At 45.9% G+C, this 19,895-nt stretch overlaps 2 protein-coding genes across 2 annotated transcripts; one reads left to right on the top strand and one right to left on the bottom strand.

Moving 5' to 3' along the window:
- Positions 1 to 2,018: 2,018 nt before the first annotated feature.
- On the top strand, positions 2,019 to 2,219 carry T265_08159 (hypothetical protein; the record flags this gene model as incomplete). The annotated part of the gene is made up of 1 exon (XM_009173879.1): positions 2,019 to 2,219. The coding sequence occupies one exon, from the start codon at positions 2,019 to 2,021 to the stop codon at positions 2,217 to 2,219; it is 201 nt and encodes a 66-aa protein (XP_009172143.1).
- Positions 2,220 to 4,690: 2,471 nt separating this feature from the next.
- On the bottom strand, positions 4,691 to 19,563 carry T265_14490 (hypothetical protein; the record flags this gene model as incomplete). Its single annotated transcript, XM_009173888.1, has 9 exons — positions 4,691 to 4,978; positions 5,902 to 6,252; positions 9,481 to 9,972; positions 10,063 to 10,226; positions 10,728 to 11,350; positions 11,437 to 11,916; positions 12,435 to 12,722; positions 14,265 to 14,648; positions 19,445 to 19,563. Coding segments are annotated over 9 exons (3,189 nt in total), but the record flags the coding sequence as incomplete, so codon positions are not given.
- Positions 19,564 to 19,895: the final 332 nt, after the last annotated feature.

The following is a 19,895-nucleotide window of genomic DNA, read 5'->3' as shown; positions in this document are numbered from 1 at the left end:
ATGCGCCCTGGTGGCATACCCCGATTGGTAACCGTTGGGTTTCGCAAATATCCGATTGGCCGTCATTCCGAAAATGAATGTGAACCGCACACTGCAAAATGTGGGATCTGTCTCGACATCCGGAAAGAAGCATTCTGCATACTCCAGAAGACTCGTCCATTAAATACGGTATCAATAACTCAGCGGTTGAAGGTTTTCTATATTGTAATTTTGGGGTTTTGCGGGATAGATATTTTGTTCGTAGTCACACTACTCTCATTTGAACGGCCGTTCTCCTGTTCTGGCGTAACTATTCTGATGAGTCCACATCAAAGGGAAGAACTGGACTCGAGTTTCTCTCTTATTAGAGCTCAACAGCAGTGCATATCCAATGGTCGTGCTGGGATTCGAACCCCGAACATTTGACAAGCGAGGCGAGCGTGTATTTTAGAATAGTGATACGCAAGACGTTTCAGTTCGTCTTCCTGGACAGGGATATTAGCTTGGTCAGGCACCGTTCACCAGTTCGGTACGAAGTGTCACCGTTAATCTACTCTTGACAAGCGATATTGGCTGTCAGATGGATGGCCAAATGCACAGGCAGTGGTATGTTGACTACACAACAAGTGTATCAGCAACGGGCGGGCTTAGGTTCTACTGGCTTTCACAAAGTTGCTCTTCGACCAACCTTGTGAGTAGTTTCCTTTATGAAAATATACTGCGATATCTCGAATATCGTGCCAACTGAATCATGAGGCGGCCTCTGTGCAGCACATTCAGTTGTAGAATACCATCAACGAGAGATTCAGTTGAGTCTCTCGTGATAACCAAATTGATTTGCAATTGAGTGTATGTAGTTCTACTGGTTTGTTTACACACACACACACCCACACACACATACACCCACACGCCACTGCATCCAGTGAAGATCGCGCGTGATCCCAGATTCGGAGTTGCGCAGTTAGCAGTTTGGTGAAAGACTATACGATGAGAGTGAAAACATTCGTATGAACCCTCACCATCTGTTCATTAGATATAGAGGAGAAAGTTGATAACTTAGGTTGTTCTGCAGAGTATAGACAGTACCATGGGCTTCGCATGCTGAAACATCGTCTACCCGGGATGAGTGTTGTTCACCGTGCTTCTTTCGGAATGACGCATACGGCAAGGTGTACAACATATAGTTTGTCGGAAAGCTGTGGAGGAAAGTTTAGGTGATGCTGGTGCGGTCCCCTTCTATAGTGGGATCCCCATGAGCCCTACACTTGCCTAGAAACATCACGAGAAATGGCAGATAATCGACGTCAGTGCCGTTCGTGCTGTCCGTTTCTTTTCAGATTGTCTGGTTGAGTGCCCGGAGCTGTGGACCCCTCAGGCCTACACCAGGTTCCTCCCTCTTCGTTCTTTTAACTTTAAGCTTTAGGTATAATTTAATAAGCCTTGTGGTTGTACGCCAGCCAAGTATCAGTGTGAACATAAATGTTGCTGTTTCTGATGATGATGATGATGTTGATCACAAAGCCATGGATACTCGAGGGACTTTATCAGACGCTTGAAGGAAAGGTGTTTCTCTACCGCCAACAACTGCCATGACAAGGAAGTAAATGAATGGTGTTCTCCACGTGAAGATGCATGTGAACTGCATTTCTATGGAATATGAGTGCGTCACAATATGAGGAAATGGATTTCTGAACCAAAGCACGGAACCAGAAAAGACAATCAGAATGATGTTACCTACCAGATACACTGTAGTGGATGCAACAGGCACCAAATTGAAAAAAAAAACAGAAGAAATCTATCTGGTTGTAGTCGTGAGAAGCCATGATTCAGTTTCTTGGATTTCAGTATACAAACAACATGAAGGTCATCCTTCAAGTACGGGAGGCGCAAATACTCTGGCACGCCGAACGAGCAAGGGAATTTCTGGTACAGGATGACGAGCTCAGCTCAAACGACACGTTTAACTGAACTTCATCTGAGCATTTTTACAAGCAAGGGGTCACGAACAACTAGAAGTCAGCAGATGGGCATCAGAAAAAATGGATGAGACGACAGGGCGTGTCCGGCGTTGGTCACGAGGAACGAATCAGAGAGGTCAAGTTCGAAAATCACCTGGACGTCGCCCGACCAGAACAAGGTCACCCACCCATCTCCCGAAACAACCAAAGTGCGAAGCTCAGCGAATAGCCCAGTCAGCAACCATCTCCCTAAACAACCAAACAGCGAAGCTCAGCGAATAGCCCAGTCAGCAACTCTACTCCCCATACCCTCTCTATCTTTCAACCATGTCCCTTCCAGGGAGTAACGTTACTCCCTCAGAAACGCTGTGTGAGACACTACTGACCAGAAACTAAGCCGCTCGGAGTAAACGGAAGCGGACCAATGGCTATCACTTCCGAATATAACCTTGACGATGGGCTGTCATGTTTCAGTTCATATGGATACATAGTTCAACAAGTGAACTCAATTAACCCTGTTGAGAATACGAACAGTGTTTTCTAACCATATCTCACCTTACAAGTATGTCTGTGCAGAAGAATGCAAAAATGCTGCGCTTAGACACCTTTAGATGGTACTTTTGCTCATATGTATAAACGCACCTATTAGTTGAGACTCGATTGAAAACGATTGTTCGCAAAACCATGTGTTCGCAAGTTTGTTTACCGCATTCGAAAATCTACCGCACAAAAGTTTCGACTCATGGAACTTCGTGTTAGCTCTTCACAGAGGCTGCTTGTGAAAACTGTACAACGGCGATGACCCATCGAATATGAGTTTTGGTCACCTCTACCCAGAAGTCATCTTTTAATCGCATTTCGATGCCCATGAAAGGAAAGAAGGCCTTCGCTGAGCAGTCACTTACTAGAGAAACACCGACTGAACAGTTACAGACTATTGGAGAGGGGAGCAAAACTATCATATGCATCTTGTTTGCAACACTGAATATCCATCTTCTCCTTGAACGCGTATTCCTGAATTTTCCTGGATATTCATTGACTGTTACTCAATTGCAAGCAAATTTTAGAAAGCGACCTCACAAATTCCGTAATAGATCTCACTTTTCAAGAGGCGCAAAGCGGATTTACGAGAAAACATACTACTCGCATCCGCCCATCAGTAGTATCCATAGTACACTTCAGAATCAATAACTGCGCTCAACTTCACATCAAAAGGGGAGTGTTTGATTCAACAGGGAAAGGCATCGGTTGAAAGCAGCCAATCACGAGACTACACATAATCACGTATAAAAACTCCACACCGGGCGACGGAACAGAGAAATCAATCACTCATATGTACTGACGGTTTCTTCGTGTTGGTAACTGATCATTCTGCCATGCCGGTATTGCGTTCGGAGGTGCAACATAGGGCGATTCGGCGGCTTTCTCAGTGGAGCTCACTGTCCATGAAACCCTCAGTGATGACAAACGAGTGCAATGCAACATAAGACGATTCGGCGGCTTTCTCAGTGGAGCTCCACGAAACCCTCAGTGATGACAAACGAGTGCAATCAAAACGTTCGTTTGCTGTCGATCAAACGTCCAGCTGAAATGCTGTTTACCGCTGTACTATCTGCCGCACGTCACCAGGACCATCTTAATTTAATAGGCACGCCTCAGCACTCACCCCCTCCCAATGATTAGGTAACTTGAAGATGTCCTCGTCACCGCGAATGTGAATGCATTAAATGGCGTGCTCCGTAAACGTGGGGCACTTTAAATTCATTCCGGCAAATCCCCTGGGAACTAGTTCCAGGTTTTAATTTTAACTGGTGAAAAACCCGGGTTAGCTCCGTCTCGATTACAGAGTCAATAGTCTGCAGTATTTACTCAGTCAATACAATGAATGGAAAAGCGCGATCTCACGCGCGGATAAATGCGTTAACCAATTCTTACTGAAGGTAAGGATGTAAGCAGCGCTTGACCTTGTATAATTATCATATGGAGTGGAGATGCGCCGAATGATGCCAATGCACTCTTTGTCCGTTTTTATACTGGCCATCAGAACTGAGTAGCAACACGTGCACAAGTTAGAACACCTCACCAATTTACCTGGATATTTCCTCCCCCCGGAATTGGTCGTTTGAAAAACGAGTAAAAACTGGATTGCATGATTGTATGATTGAAGAGTGAGGCATGCTATTTCCTGTCCGAATGAAAGCGAACCATACTACTAATAAGCAACCAATCGGTTATTGTTTAACGGTGTGTGCTACTGATGAAACCTGCGAGTAGTATCTGGCCAGGTGTTAAAGCCCCGTCCCTGCAGCTGATGGGAAGTTGATATGGAAAATATTGATCCACTTTGCAGCATTTGTTTAGTATTAAAGCAAACTCCACGAAAGTTTAGGTGGATACTCGAAGAAAGTGACCTTTCAAAAACTGTGCAAATGAGGTTTTAACTTTTATGTCTGATACCTTGTAACCGCTTAGTTCATGTTGGTCGATAATCAGTCGCAAACTCAGGGGCGTTCTTTGCTTCAGTCGTAACCGATACGAACACGGAGAAATGAAGACCGGAATTCCACACCAGATTTCGTGACCATGTTCTCATCAAGACGAACTGACTATGCGGTGTCTCGCCATTTCTCATTATCTATAAAATTGATGAACTAGTATTTAGTTTTTCGGAGATTCAGCGATTTGATAAACTAGCATTTGGTTTTCCGGAGATTGAAAGACTTCCACGGACAATTTTTCCCCTACAGCATGACCTAAACAATGAGTTGACTTACCGTGTGTCCGGATGCAGATCTCCGATGTCGCGTTTGTCTGGCCACCAAGAGTTGCACGACGGGGATTAGGGCAGATTCGCCGGCGGCTTGTTTGTCCACGGCCTCGCTTGACTTTGAGGTAGTTGTGGGCACCTGTTGTTGTGGCTCTTTCGTAGGTGATGTGAGATGACGGAGCACCGAGCGCAACAACCCAAGTGGGTTGCTGACGTGCACCAGGGACACACCATTCACCTCAAGAAGTTCATCGCCAACACGAAGTCGTCCGTCCTGAAAGGACCATAGAGAGACACATTGGAATGGTACTGAAAACTGGTCATCTACCTTAGAACGTAGGTACTTGTGAAAAAAAAACAAGTGTTTCTCAGGAGTCAGTTCATTTGGCAGCTTGATAATCTATCCCATTCATTTACTATTAGGAGGACCAGCTCTGAACGTAACTGGACAACATAACTACCGTTTTTGTTGAGACAGATGTGATTGGTCGTTTTCCACTTGCCAGATGAGTTCTATTTTTAGCATCCCTTTTTTGGCCCAACTAGAACTTCCCACGTAAGCTGCACAGGACACGGCTGTCCGCTTCAGTGTTCACTAGATCAGCTGATCCGCACGTTCATTAACTTTCTGGTTTGGCTAAGCGCATCAGGCCATCAAGCGGCTATCCAGAGTCGGGTTCACGATATTAAGAAGGCGTTAGGAAAACCGCGGTCCACAACATTTACCTACTGCGTCTGCGTGTTGCTCTCCAAACTGTAACCACCATTGTATCTGCCACTCACCTCACCATACTGACCCAGCAACCGATACTCTTATGCGTGTGTGTATGTGTGCGTGTGTGTGAGAAACCATCCATCTTAGCGGAGTACAAGAAGATTAGCATCAAAGACAACAAAAGCGATCGTGCAAGTGTGTCCTTCGGAATCCGACCGCATACTAAAACAGGGTTTGGAACTTATCAGGTCCTCAGAAGAAATTCAAAATTGCCCATCTGTAGGAACGGAAAACCTTCCCGAGCCATTATCGATGTGTGGTCACCGTGAGTTGATGACCTGTCGCTTTTCTACTCGTTGGCTCACGTCCACTAGTCTCCAACCGTCCTTGCCCACATCCACGAACTTAAAGGTGTGTAAATACCTCATGGAGTTACAGGAATGCCCGGGAAGTTTGTGGCATCTACTGTGATCTTCACTTACCCGATGGGCTGCACCATCTTCAATGATGCCTTTGACCAAAATCCCGCCATAGACCGAATCTGCTCCTGCCCACAGTTCGTCAGCCCGACCTAATGTCAGATTGCCTATCTTTTCCGGGTCGCCGTCACATTTATCGGCCAACTTGGAGGCTCGAGACGAGTTGGCCTCTCGCACACTCACACCCAATCGCATGTGGCGTGAAAATGCGTTACTGGAAGTACTCAAGTCGTTTGTCGGTGACTTCCTGTTGACTGGACTGGGGTTGGTTGTGGAGGTAGCTACCGGAACGTTGGCTCCGCATGTGGATTGAAGAGAGATATCCAAACGGAGAATGAAGACGTCCGGATAGGGCTGGGCAGGATAAAGATTGCGGGGGGAGGGGTGAAAATTGAGTGACGCAAAATAATGAGAAACTTTTCCATTTACCAAAGGTCGTAAACTGTGTATGACTGAGGTGAAACAGATAGATGTGATTAACGAAACCAGGTATTCTGTCCTACGCACCCCTTTGCCAAAACTTCCTCGTAAAGGGAAGTATTGTTTGCGGTAGTCTATCTTTCGTCCGACATGAACCAACCTCCCAGTTTCAAACGTCTTCCCACCGGTCCGCTTCTCTTACTACCTATGTAAAGGGATCTGTCCACGCCAATGTTCCGCAACCCTTTACTTGTCGCCAGGGATGCTCAGCTGGGAATCACCCAGAAGCGTTAGAATTGTCGCTTTTCGCAAGGTTCTCTCGTTCTTTGAGAAATGCACCTAACTGATGGCAAAGCAAAGTGCTCAGAATTTTTCGAGGAAAAGAGCATTAGTTATTGTTTTCCTTGCTTATTGGACGAAGAAGGCTTTCAAGGTGGAAATCGGTGGGCATAGAGGCGGTCACGAGTTGTCTCCTTTACTTCAGGCTTCATTGGTGGGAAAGCGATGCGCAGAACCCTGAAAAACCCAACTGGATAACTGTAACAAATGAGGGGATGCGTGATTCAACCTAAACTCCGTTTCAAAGGACTCCGTCTCCCCGATGAATGGAGAACATGAATGACTAGCAGTTGGTAGGATTTAGGAGTTCCTAATGGAAATGCCTTCTTGTGAATGAATCTTAATGAGTCTACTCTGAAAAGCCGAGGGGTACTGTACGTCCACTTCGTCTTCAGTGAGCATCTCACGAAACTCCAGGGAATCTGGAACTAGCACCCTCCCAGATATGAGTTTGAAGTTCTGTCACAATCGGCTAGCTTCTCCAGTCCACTTGTTAGGAAGTTTACCATTGTCCAAATGAGGGCTTATCAAACCGATGGTTGCCGAATGGTCACGTGCTCAACTGGTAGCCGAGAGGCTGCGAGTCCCCTGAGATCCGCACTGCTGACGATTCCCAACAAGCAGGAAGCGGATGTACAGTGCTTTTTGGCTTTTCAGAATGGAGTGGTTTTACTTACAGGACGAAGCCTCATTAGGATTAACTGTGTGTTCATGAAGATTGCTGTAAGGTGTTTATTGGCAAATATCTTTTTGAAAGTGGCTTCGCACCACATCCTGTTTACTGATTTCGCGTGTAGGGAAAATTGATGTACAATAATAAGAGTCTGAGAGGGAACGTATCCCATACAAACTACTGGAAGGATATCAGTAGTCTCATAAAAGTAGCAACTCTTGAGAAAAGGACAGCTGTAATCCTTTTCTGTTAGCGTACCTATACGCACTTGACTGCTGTCTTCAACCACCTGTACAGATAAGATAAGTGTACATCGAACGAGAAGCACCATGGTATAGTGGTTCTCGAACTTTTCATCGCAAAGCTCCACCTAGCCATTCATGCTCATCTAATCCTCCTAATTTCCTATAAATCACGTGACAAGTAGATAAGTAAGCAAGTAAAAGTAGCAGTTGGAACAAAACACAACATCAGAAGTGAGTGCACGTTATTGCCTCATAGAAATACTCCATCGAGGATCGTGTCCCTTGCTAGGAAGTACAAAATGTATATTAGGAGCTATCTAGTGTATGGTCCCTCTGAAGAAAGATCACTTCCAAACTGAGTCCACTGATACTTTCTGCCGTAGGCTTTCATACCAGACCGCTGTGCAGCAAAAACACTGATAAGTGCGACCAGTAGGTTTGTTGGATAGACACCAACTATGGAGGTCACTGCTAGTCATGGAAAATACTCTCCGCACGCGGCACACACCATGTGATGCGAATTTGTAAAAGTACTTCACGCACGACTGGTCAAATCCTCATAGTTTCTGGTAGTTTCATCATGATTTGTAATAGCGATCCCTCAATAAACACAGGAAATCTCCACGAATCGAAACTTCTCCGGAATTCAACACCAAACGGGTATACTGTAGAAAGTCATTCATGGAGACTACCTGTTGAATTATTCGCACGACAGGTTATCAAGCGAACAAATGATGAAATATCACCAATTTCGCATTCGAAAGTCCTGTACATGGTACCTGAACTCTCATCGGTTTCAGTGGCTTTGTGTACTTCCTTTCCCTGGTCAAATTCTTCCCTTGTCTGCTGCTGTTTACTGCGTCTATCTCATGGATTCGGTATGCATTTATTAATCCCTCATGAACTTTAACCCTTGACTTGCCGAACCAGTTTGGTCGGCCATTCTTGACGTGCGCTTTCTGACCATTTGGCGTTACCACATTTTGTACCCAGGCGTGTCTCCCAAGATAAGATCGATTAGCCATCTTCTCTGGGCTTTATTTGGACTTGCACTACTTCGTGGTGCGCTTTTTGACCATTTGGCGTTACCACATGTTGTACCCAGGCGTGTCTCGCAAGATAAAATCGATTTGCCACCTTCTCCGCGCTTTCTTTGGACTTGCACTACTTCGTGCCACAGTTTAGACGGAAACCCCCATAATTTGAGGTTTGTACTTCTTTTATTACGTATTTTATACATGTAGCAACGCATCTTTTGATAGATCTTAAGAATCCATAATTTCTGGCTTGTGATTTTGCGCGTCACTCAAGTGGGCTCACCTGAATACGTCTACACCTTGATTATTAAACTTTTGGTTTCAATTCATGGTCGGTGTGATCCACACCTGCGTGATGTTTACCTAGGGGTAGTGCTTTCCGGACATGACGGTCGCGCAAGACTCCCAGGTGGAGTCGCTTTACGGAAATTAGACATTTTCTTACTTCACTGTACGTCATTACATGTAATACGTTCACACCCATTATCGATTTGTTGCGTGAATTTAAGGAAACGCTTCACATGCACCCCTATTGATTCGTAGATCAGCTAACTTCCACTGATCACGTTTAGTCCACGCATTTACGACTTTGAGCACAGTGAAACACTGGCTTACTCGGAGATGAGCAACATGGCTTTTACCATCTTTACAGATCTTGTTGTCCCGGCAGATCTAGTCATGATTCTGATCTTATTTGTCAACACTAAGCTCGTCTGCTTGCCTCTGAGAGTTTGTTTTATTCATATAGTGGTGACCCGAACGTTACGAAATCACGTAGCGCTTAGCGATGACCCGAAAACAGCTGTGGTTATCCCGTAACTCCAACAGTTTTCAGGTGATGCGGTATTTCTAGCGGTTTGTCACTTACTGGATAGTTTGAAACTGTCACTATGGACGGAAACTCGTTTATCCAATAGGAGGATCGTTCGGGAAGAGTTGGCGAGGCGCATCGATAGGTGGGACGTTCCGTCGGGCGACCGTCAGGAGGTAGGTTTGTGTGGTTTCCAACCGGTGGAAGAGAGGTAGTTGTGTTGGAGGCCGAATGAAACACTGGAAAGCAGGGAAGAATCCGATTCACAGGAGCCTCCGAATGTCTGTGTGATCGAAAGTGTCTGTACATTTCCGGTGTCCATCGTTTGTACAAACAATTGTCGGGACACGGTTTGACGGACGCATCCGCGGATTTGTGAGTCAGACAGCCGGGGCATTGCCTTGAGCTGAGTATAAGATGCCGTGGTACAGTTAGCGAGCAAGGAAGTTGACGGCGAACCAACAGTTTTACCACACTGCCAACTGGCTTCACACGGAGCATGGAAACAATTTGAGCTTGGGTTTTCCCCATGACGTCTTGGTCATCAACCTATAAGGACAGAAATGTGACAGATGTGGAATAGTTCGTATGCACCATATTCTATAGTGATACATATCACAAAGATGACACGTGACGCACCCTCAAAATGCGGTCCCCTAGGCGGAGTTGACCATCCTTCAAAGCGGCTCCCCCGGGAAGGATGTTTTTCACACAAATTGTCATCACGTCCACATTGTTCAGTCCAGAACCCGGCAAGGATTTTAGTGGCTTTGTGGTCAGACTGAATCCCAAACCAGACTGAGCTAAAACGGGAACACAGAGAGGAGAGCGAGGAAGGAAAGAGGGATAGTGACAGATCCATATATCGCGCGTGTCTACGGGTTTCTAGTGAATAGCACGAAAAAAACGGCGTTCATTTTCATAGGGCCTGGGGGATTCGTTCAGCTTGTACCCACATCAATAATGTTTTGCAAGGAGTATTCTGGTTCGCCAACATCAAACAGTCGGGTCAGTGCCCTCGGAAGCGATCGAATTAGCCCTGTTCTCCCAAGCAGTTTATCCAGTCGAGGGAACTTACTCGAAAAGTCTGAAGGAACGCACCAGCCTCAATGGTCGACCAAAAAGTGGTCCATTTTGAAGCGGTGTCTACCCAGTGAGATGGGTACATCAGGCTAGAATAGCTGTCAAGTTCTGTGATTTATAGTGTAAACCAAGGAACAGCCGCGTTAGCGGTACCTTGTGTGTCGGATGTAGAAACGCATGTGTCTCAAGCCAGGAAACTGGACTGAAATGGACTGTCTTACTTTTCGTTAGAGATATTAGCAGGTCTTCCTCTTGTATCCCCACAGGGAAGGATGATTTTTGGCCTTGTATCGCATTGGGCTGTCTCGAACCTCCGTGGATTTGTGCATGCTTGGCACATCTGGCCGAGTGTGTATCACAACTTTTGATCCTTGCTTTCTTGCTGGGACTGAGATTACTGACTGCTGCCAAAGCCATGGCGTTTGCTGCAGCCTGCAAGCGATGATCACGTTCTATGTCCGCCTCAAGTTCGGCCAGCATCAAATGACGTCTGGCTTCGGATTCCCTTCGTTTGGACAGGAGCTCGGTCAGGTGTATCACCTCATCCTCGGCGGCGGCAGCACGAGTGTTTGCATCGTCTTCCGCTCCACTTAACGAGGACCGATCGTTGGCGTCGTGGTGAGTACTCGAATTATCGGAACTGCACACGTTGCCCGTAACTCCTTCTCGGCTACTGGTGCTTCCACAAGTCCATCCCATTGCTCCATGCTCCGGGTCACTTCCGGCACTGCTTCCGCCATCGTAATCATGGTTGCGACCCCCACCACCGCCCGAGGTGGCCTCGATTCCCGAACCGGGGATCTCCACGCCGTCTGCATTGCTTGACGGAGTCAAGAAAGATAACCTACAAGAATCGGACAGAAATTTAGTAAATGAAGTTTCTCCGACAGCGAAATAATGAAGAAAAGTGCTTGGCCAGCTCGAACTCACTTGGTCAGCATTGTGAATGGGGAGCGTTTCGGTGGAGGGGGTTTCATTGAAAAGGCACGTTCCTCATCCATAGACAGTTTGCGCTCGGAGCCTCGGTTAGATGAGTTATCTTGTTGTTCTGCCAACAGGGCTCTCTCTGCATCCGCCAGTTCTTGTGGAGTGTAACCGGGTATGCAGTCCGTTGTGGAATTCCAATGAGCAGGTAACACTGCGGTGCTGGATAGATCGGCGTCTGAACGAGGTGCAACAGTGTGAAATGCAGCAGGCTTTAGTAAGTCTGAAGCTGAGCTGCAGCGCGAAGAGAACGTCGCCTCGTCACTCACACCAGCGGAAGACCTGCGATCCAGTCGAATACCAATACCCTGGTCATCCACTCGAGCATGATCTTTCGTCGTGGGAATTGAGGGCGCTTCTTTATAGGTAGGTGCGTGTGAACTTTGTATGGCAATATTGTTTGAGTGCAGCATTGGTTCAACCTCGCTGGAAAAAAGAAAAAACATTTAGTTAATCGATGCAATTTATCAAGCTGCACTGCATGTTTTGGAATATGGATGGGAATAATTGGAAAAAATGAGGCCAACGGCCATCATTCAGTCTACACATCAGATAGCGATACTTAACCAACCAATGCACACCTACTTAAATCAGTGTTTATTTTACGTGCTACTCATGAGTAGCCGGTACGGGGTCAAAAAAGAGACATGCCGATTATACCCCGGTGGACACTTCTTCCGAGACCACAGATACTCCGCATTGATTTCGCCACTTAAACTTCGCAGTGTGACAACAGGATTTTTTCCCCCGAATTCATACAACGTTGTGAAAACGAGGGAATATCTGAGGTAAACAGGTAGCTCAGAAGAACGTAGAGCAGAGGCATGCAAACGAATTTCATTAGATGAGCGATAAATACTGTTTAGATGTCCAGATTGGTTAAACATTTTGGGTGTGCAAATGATTGAGGACTTCGAGGCCAGATGTCATTCACTTTGACTTACGGGGACGAAACACCCGCTTGAGTCATAGGTTGTTCCCTACAGGGCATACGCCGTATTGTGTTCTGATCCACATCAGATGTATCGTCACCATCAAGCCCACTGGAACTTGGAGACTGCTGTCTAGGTGAAAATCGACTCAAATGAGGCGGAGGTGGAGGAGGCAATGGCGGAGGAGGTGGTGGCGGCCGGGGAATCCGACGGCGTTTTACCTTGCGGTTGGGTCGAGGGCAGGCTGAACCGGAGTCAGTAGATGAATTGCACAGACCAGTACGTTGGGACACTTCTGGACTGTAAAAAGGAAAGTTTAACTGATGAATAAGTAAGCTGTTCAGAGGCTGGTGTAGCGCTTCTCTGTCCTTTCGACGGCGGTCCCTGTAGTTTGGGTGCTGGACTAATGTCGATTACATTTCAATTACTAGCTCACTATTGAATAGTTCGGTGATGTGCACAGATCCAGTGGATACAGTAGCGCTCATTCACAACTCAAGTAGTAGTCTTAAAACAAAACTCACTCCAGCATAGCACCATGGTTCCTTTACGCCTAGAAACTGCTCGTCCAAAAAGTAGGTTTAAAAGACTCGAACTTATGCCGATAGCCACTGACGACCACTTATCAACCGTGAAGTTAGTTCACATCATGAAACTGTTTACCATAGGCCAATATATGCTGCCACAAGACTTCCAGAAGCGATTCCGAGTTAGTTTACGTGTCCACTCAATAAAATAACTGACGAGGTGTGAAAAACTACTGTGGACGTTGAAACCAGCCAATCGGACACTTGATTAAGTAGCTCCAGACAGTTCGGTCGGTCATCGAAGTTCTCGACTTTCACATCGCCCACAAAACCCAACAGTTTGCTATCTAACCAGGACATCACTGAGGTAGAACACTTCTCTTCGGGAGGTTTACATTCACAAGCACTCTAATCACAAAGTGAGACAAAAAATAAGGAATGGAAACGGGAAAAAGAACTAAATTCGTGGCGCACAGGTGAGAATAAGTACGAATTCCAATTAAGGCAACGCGTATCCCAGGGAAGCGACAACATGAGGAGCGAAGACACCGGAACTCCGTTAATATGACCTTTGCGCATTGTCTGTCCTTCCTCACGTGAGGACCACTTTCTAGCAGAGATATGAAGCGTGCCTCAGTGCAGCACATTTGGTTCAGGAACCAAATTAGTGTGCAAATGGGAATATTTAGCGAATTTACGAAACAAATTTTCTTGCATTCGAATTCTGTGTACTTAGCGGAATGAAATCTCCGTCTGGATTCGTCCAACCGGCCACTGAGTTAAAACGCACAGTTAACTCGATCTAATATTGGCACATGAGTCCTGGAGACGATGGTACTTCGAAATGTACCTGATGGTATTTCGCAGGTGGGTTTCGCTCGTTGAAAGGATTTTATTTCCTATCTAAGCTACTTACAGAACGTTGGTAGTGTGAAGATGTTCGCGAAACGTTTCAATGGGGTCAAAACGTGTGGCTGAAGAATGAGGGTGTAAAATCCTGTTTAAGTGCAGGTCAGTCACATTGCTGATCAGCTGCTTGTGGTCGGACGGCTAAGAGCTCAAACTACGAACCGAAATGTGGTGGGTTTGAAACTCCCTGGACTATCGTGAAATGCATACTACCGGTTTGTCATCACCGGAAACAAACTGGTTTGTAAATTATACCCACTGGGTAGAATTCAGGTGAAGCCCAGCACGGTTGCTTGTCTTCAAAACTGGGCACAAATGTCCGGTGGTCCAAGCGTTGTTGGCGGGCAGATCCCCATGGAATGTTGGAAATTCAGATCAGAAGATGCGAGTGTCTCATCGGACTTACTTGTATGATGAAATCTTTGGCAAAGACGTCGATGTCTTGAGTGTGGGCGTACTGTTCGCCGACAGGGATGTTTCGGGCCGGCACACACAGGGTGGAGAACTATGACCGGAATTGTTTAGACCGCTGTCCTCCTCTTCCGGCACAGTGGACAATGCGGACGTATCGGAGCTGGTAGTCATTATCTCGGAGCAACTCATTCCCGACCCAAACAGTCGAAGGTATGGTAATGTAGGTTGGACGGTGGCCGTTTGAGGTAGAACTTCGGAGGCGACCTTGCCGAGTTCCTGCCTTTGCGGTGGTTGTTCTGAGTCGCACTCTGTACTCGCGGTTTGTAAAGAGGGTACTCGTAGACAAGCTTGAAGCACAGGAATCGGATTGCAACAACTGCTGGCTGGTTCAGATTGATAGGGCTATGCAAGGGTGAAACGGATGTCACGTGTGTTCATCCTGTTCGACACAACACGAGTTCACACTCTTATAAAACAATGAAGAACTGTACTAGCTGCTGTGCAGGCTTCAATTTAGTATGTATACATCTGACGTGTTTACCGCTTTCAAGCACTTATGTTGAGACCACTCAAACAGACGGTTTTCTTCTAGTTATCCACGACTCACTGAGGGGATGTAGTTGGTCTAAAGCGTGGGTTCAAAACTTACGACTCTAAAAAAGTAGCCAAGAATGACAAATGCGGTGCAGTCCCACGTAGTGGATAGCAGCGGATCGTGCCAGAATACTAATACTGACCAGATTGTAGGCAGACAGTTCGAAGATGGGCACTATGACAGAGTGGTCGGGTTTGAAAAGCTCTAAGTTAGAACCTTAATAAGACTGTACTGGAGTGAACGGAAACGTTGGCGTTCGGCTCGCGGCAAACGGATCGGCGGTTCTGTCATATTTTCACCATATCTATGATTAGCCTTAGACAGCCCAATTATTCCTACTGTCTACTTGGGCAAAGCTTTCCAAATATGTTGGTTCAATTCTTGATGATTCTCAGTAAGGATGAAGCAGCTGTACAATGCCCATCGGCTTTCCAGTGCAGACTGGATGCACTGGCGGGACGGAACCTCACCTGAAATTTATCAAATCCCCTCACACTACCAACAAGTTGGCAACATTTGTGGGACAGGCCTGCAATGTAAGCACTATGAGCAGAAAATCCTTAGCAATGAAAAGCTTCAAAACTCGTTTACAACATGATCAGACGTGCAAAACTATAGCGAAACGATGTGTTGCTGTGCAACGGTTGTAATGTTTCCTCAGTAAAGCTACGAGACTTGTGTTTTTTTTCAAGAAGGTCAACAACTTTGTTTCAGTTACCTGAAAGTGGCTGTGTGCGCCAAGGAAATTGCGTAATACATATATCTTAGGTGCGACTTTTGGTCTAGCCATCCTGGCAATCAGCTGACTGCTGACTGTTGATAAACTCTGGATATTCGCGGAGGACCTGATAAATGGCCAGGCTTTGGGATGGGACAAGTGGCTTTCTGAGTGACAGTCATCGGGTATAAACTTCGAATTTAACAGAAAATTACTTCACAACCGCCAGGTCCGTTTGCATCAAGCAACTGCTGATAACTAGTCCTGTCTAGCACACATTCCCGAGCAACTTCTTCCCGGCACTATGAACTCACTTATTGGGGTTCATATCAATTAAGTCTCAACAGGCTACATTATGACGGTTTTCGTCTATTATCACGGTTGACTGGTGAACCCACATACTTGACTGCTCAGCTCATACTCGCTCACTGGATCACGAGATTTGTCTTTTTTTCACACTCACAAACAAGTCACATCAAGTCGACCCATCGGTTGCTTGTACTGTCTAATGAGCGCAGCAACAACTCATGTGCTGATACACCCACGTACACGCAAACGGACCTACACATAGGGTAACCGAACACAGTCGACACACAGAATCGCGTGCGCGCATGGAGCAGGAAGTCAACCATTCTTCACAAGTCTACGGACAATTATGGAACACGTGTATCAGTCGCACTGCGGAGAAAAACACGTTCCCGCTGTCAGGAATTTCACCAAGGAACTCTCATGGACGATAAGTTCCTCTTTTGACCTGCTCCCATTTCGCATTGTATTCATTGCTTTACGTGTTGCAACCCACCATCGTCAAGCATGCTAAAAACTTTTATTAGTGCATACACCTGATTTGTATTATGGCCATCATCAACAGTGCACTAATAAACTAGTGATTTCCTGTGTCATTTAAATGCCATTTTCAACAAGTACAGCGCTTCAAAAGTGAACTTATGTCTAGAATAAGAAATGCCGGGGATCCATTCTTCATAAGTGCCGCCATTTGCGTCTATTCAACAGACTGCTCCCATAGTTATTCTCGGCTTTTTGGCTTCAGCTCCTCCTCCTCACTCTGCCAACAGAATTCTTCAATCCTTGTGGTGCCAGCTCAATGGAGCAAGCAGATAGAGGCCCTGATGGTGCTGAGGCATTTGTCACTGGTGATCCTGGTGGTGAGAACTGTGAGATTTTAACGGCTTTCCGGCTACTGGTTCATGTGATTCCTTCCTTGAAAGCTTCCAGTGCCTTCGAAAGTGTCTGTGTAAAGCATGTCATTACTTCTTATCTGGACAGTCTAATACAGGCCTAACTCAGTATCGGCATTTGATGCACTCAAAAGGATGCGTAATTGGCCGAGTTGGTGCCGTCATACTAAGCTGTGTGCTTGGTCTGTGTGGCTTGAAGTTGAAGCGACCTTGACCTCAAGTAATTTCATTGGACGGCTCTAGGTTGGGGTGGTTAGCGCGGCATGTGTTTATTGGTTGTTAGTCAAACAAAACACGATCGACACTTTTGTAGGTAAAGAAGCAGCTAAGAGAGCTAGCACCAAGGATTTCTTCTGCTGACTTACCGAAGTGAGAATGGAACAACACTGCGCAGGAGTGTGGTTTGGCAGTGAGCTTGAAGAGATGAAAGTGGGACGGGCGTCATTTGTGTGACAAAAAATAATTGGCATGCAAATGGTCGAGAACTCACGTCTTCGTGTAGGATTTTCGGAACTTATGCATTTTAAATAAATTTTTATAAAACGTAAAAAGTCACGGACGCTCACACTGAGATCCTAGACAAGGAATCACAATAATGATGACTCTGGTTACATCCCACTGATGCAGCGGGCTTTGGTGAAGAGCGTACAGTTATGCAAATAGTTCTTCAGAACATCGACCGCGGAAATCGCTTCAAAAGTCTCACTTAACATAGTCGGCAGACGTTTCAGTTCCAACACCCAGGAAAGACACATGCTTTGGGTCTTTTAGCAGCTAAACTGCTTAAAACATGATGACAGCCAGAGAGAGAGAGAGAGTTACAGGATGGAAGTCTGAGAATCACGCTCCAAATTAGGTCAGTGAAAAACCGTCCCAACTATGCGCAGTGTGGATATTCCCAAAAAAGGATGAAACAACGATGCAATGCTTCTCGGATTTTCAGTGCATACTGACTCCGTCACGAAGGGACTGGACCTTACCATGGTGTGGTGGTTCGTGTACCTCGGCGACCCATTGAGCTATACTGGGGAGGGTTCGCACGATGCTCACAGATTCGCTCATACCAGGTTGGCCAATGGGTAGAGGTCCGACGAACACAGTCTCCTGGCCCTCCAGGTTGGGGGTTGGAACATGTGGCGACTTGTTCCGTAGAAATGGTCATTTCCAGTGCAACAGCGCTGCTTTGCGGTTAGGTTTTCGAGGCAAAGGCTTTGGTTGATGACCCTAATCGTCCTCCTGTCTAGGTGTGGGCGCCCTGGCAGTATCCCAACCCTCGTACAACATAATACAACATAATGATACCATCACAAACAAGAGATTCAGCTGGGTTACAGGTGAGTCTCTCGCAAAACCGAATTGTCTCGCAAATGAGTGTACTTCGCTAATTTCGTGCAGTTTGGTTTCAAGCAGAACATAAGGTTGACAGAACCTCGGGGACTGCGCCTACCTGATGAGCCCCAAAAAGGGCGAAACTGGTCGTCGGCTGTCGAAGAATTTTCAGCAACCTTATGAGTAATGCATTAATTATATTGACTCCACTTACAGGGCGAAATCTCAACCTAAAATTTTCAATCACGTTTGTGATTGTTAAGAGGTAGGTAGAAAAGGCAGCGAGATTTGCAAAGAGCACGTTAAAAATTTTCGCGCGGCAACTGTACTACAAACAACATGGTGCAGCTTCTGATTACGTTTTGTTCTATATCAATAATTTATGAAATGCTATCGTATACGATGTCCGTTGATCTAGGAAGCCTGACCAAGAATGTTACAATATTAGCATTAGATTTGGTGCGATACATTAATGGGAAAAGTGTACACACTTTGTTGATGTGACACCAATCACGGGATCCATGAAGAGATAACCCATTAATGATGTCGTCTGCATTGAGCTTCATCTTTTCAGACGTACGTGAAGTCCAAGCAAAAACTTTTCCACAAATTACGGGGTCTTACTGGCAGACCCAATTGAGTCTCAGATAAATCTGCTAGTTATACTATTCTTCAGCGAAAGGTTCTGCAATACGGCGATCTCGTACCATTTTCTGTGACTATCACGTCAACCCTAGCGATCACGAAAAATGAGGACAATCCTGACTACTCATTAGTAGCATAACCTTGATGAACTTCAAGTAAGGTAAACATTTTGTTCTCTTGTCCAGTTCTAAACCTAACTTGTTATTGCTGTGACGGCATTTAGCGTCTTCAAGAGCTTTACCGAGTACATTTTTACGGGGTTCACAATCTCTCTCAGTATCCCATTTGCATTCAGCAACTACATGGGCTTGAGCAGACTCATTTCGAGTCCGAGGGGCTTGAGCCGATCGGCACATGACAACATATGACTAGGGGTGAAATAATTCTGGTCTGATCACCGGCTGTAAATTCCGCTGCCAATCAAGATGACATATTGATTGCCCTGTTGGCTGCCCTTATTGAACGTAACATTCCTGTGTGCACTCAAAGAACACACGGGACGTATCAGTCGAAGCTGTCATAAGTGCCATTTGGCCGGTAGACATAACCACAAGGTCTTTCGAAAGGGTGGCTAGGATTCAAGTCACATTCGAAAAAATAAGGTTTGAGAACTGAAAATGAAAAAAAAACGTTCCCACTTCTCCACTCAAAAACGTAACATATTAGTTCACGACCATTCAACTCACCTCATGAGAGGAAAGGCCGCAACAGATCCAGTCTCGTTGGCGCGGTACCTGGTTGGAGTGCCATTTACTCGTAAGTCCAGCGCACTGTTTTCCAACCTTTCGGATGGGTTGATTGCACCCTTTTTCAATCAGATATAGAAAACGAGAGGAAAAATCAATCCAATCTAGCTTACGGTTGTCAACACAAAAGCATTTTAAGCGGAGAGTTCCTGGGGGACTGAAGTTCCGAAGTGAACGGGAACATTTTGGGTGCGAACGCCAACCTGTCACGCACGGTGATCGGTATTCTGGTGCCTCATCCACGGTACTGGCAGTTCTTATCAGCTGGTAAAGTTGCTTTCATGACTTCTGTTGACTTCGACCTGATGTATCGAAAACCGCTAGTGTTGAATGTGGTTAAAACAAAATCCGACTTCAACGACCTACGACCAGTTTCGCACTTCTTGAGCTC

Source organism: Opisthorchis viverrini (assembly GCF_000715545.1).
Source record: "Opisthorchis viverrini unplaced genomic scaffold opera_v5_204, whole genome shotgun sequence".
Taxonomy (NCBI): Eukaryota; Metazoa; Platyhelminthes; class Trematoda; order Opisthorchiida; family Opisthorchiidae; genus Opisthorchis; species Opisthorchis viverrini.
Note: the sequence above shows the minus strand (reverse complement) of the source record. Positions and strands in the feature narration are given on the sequence as shown.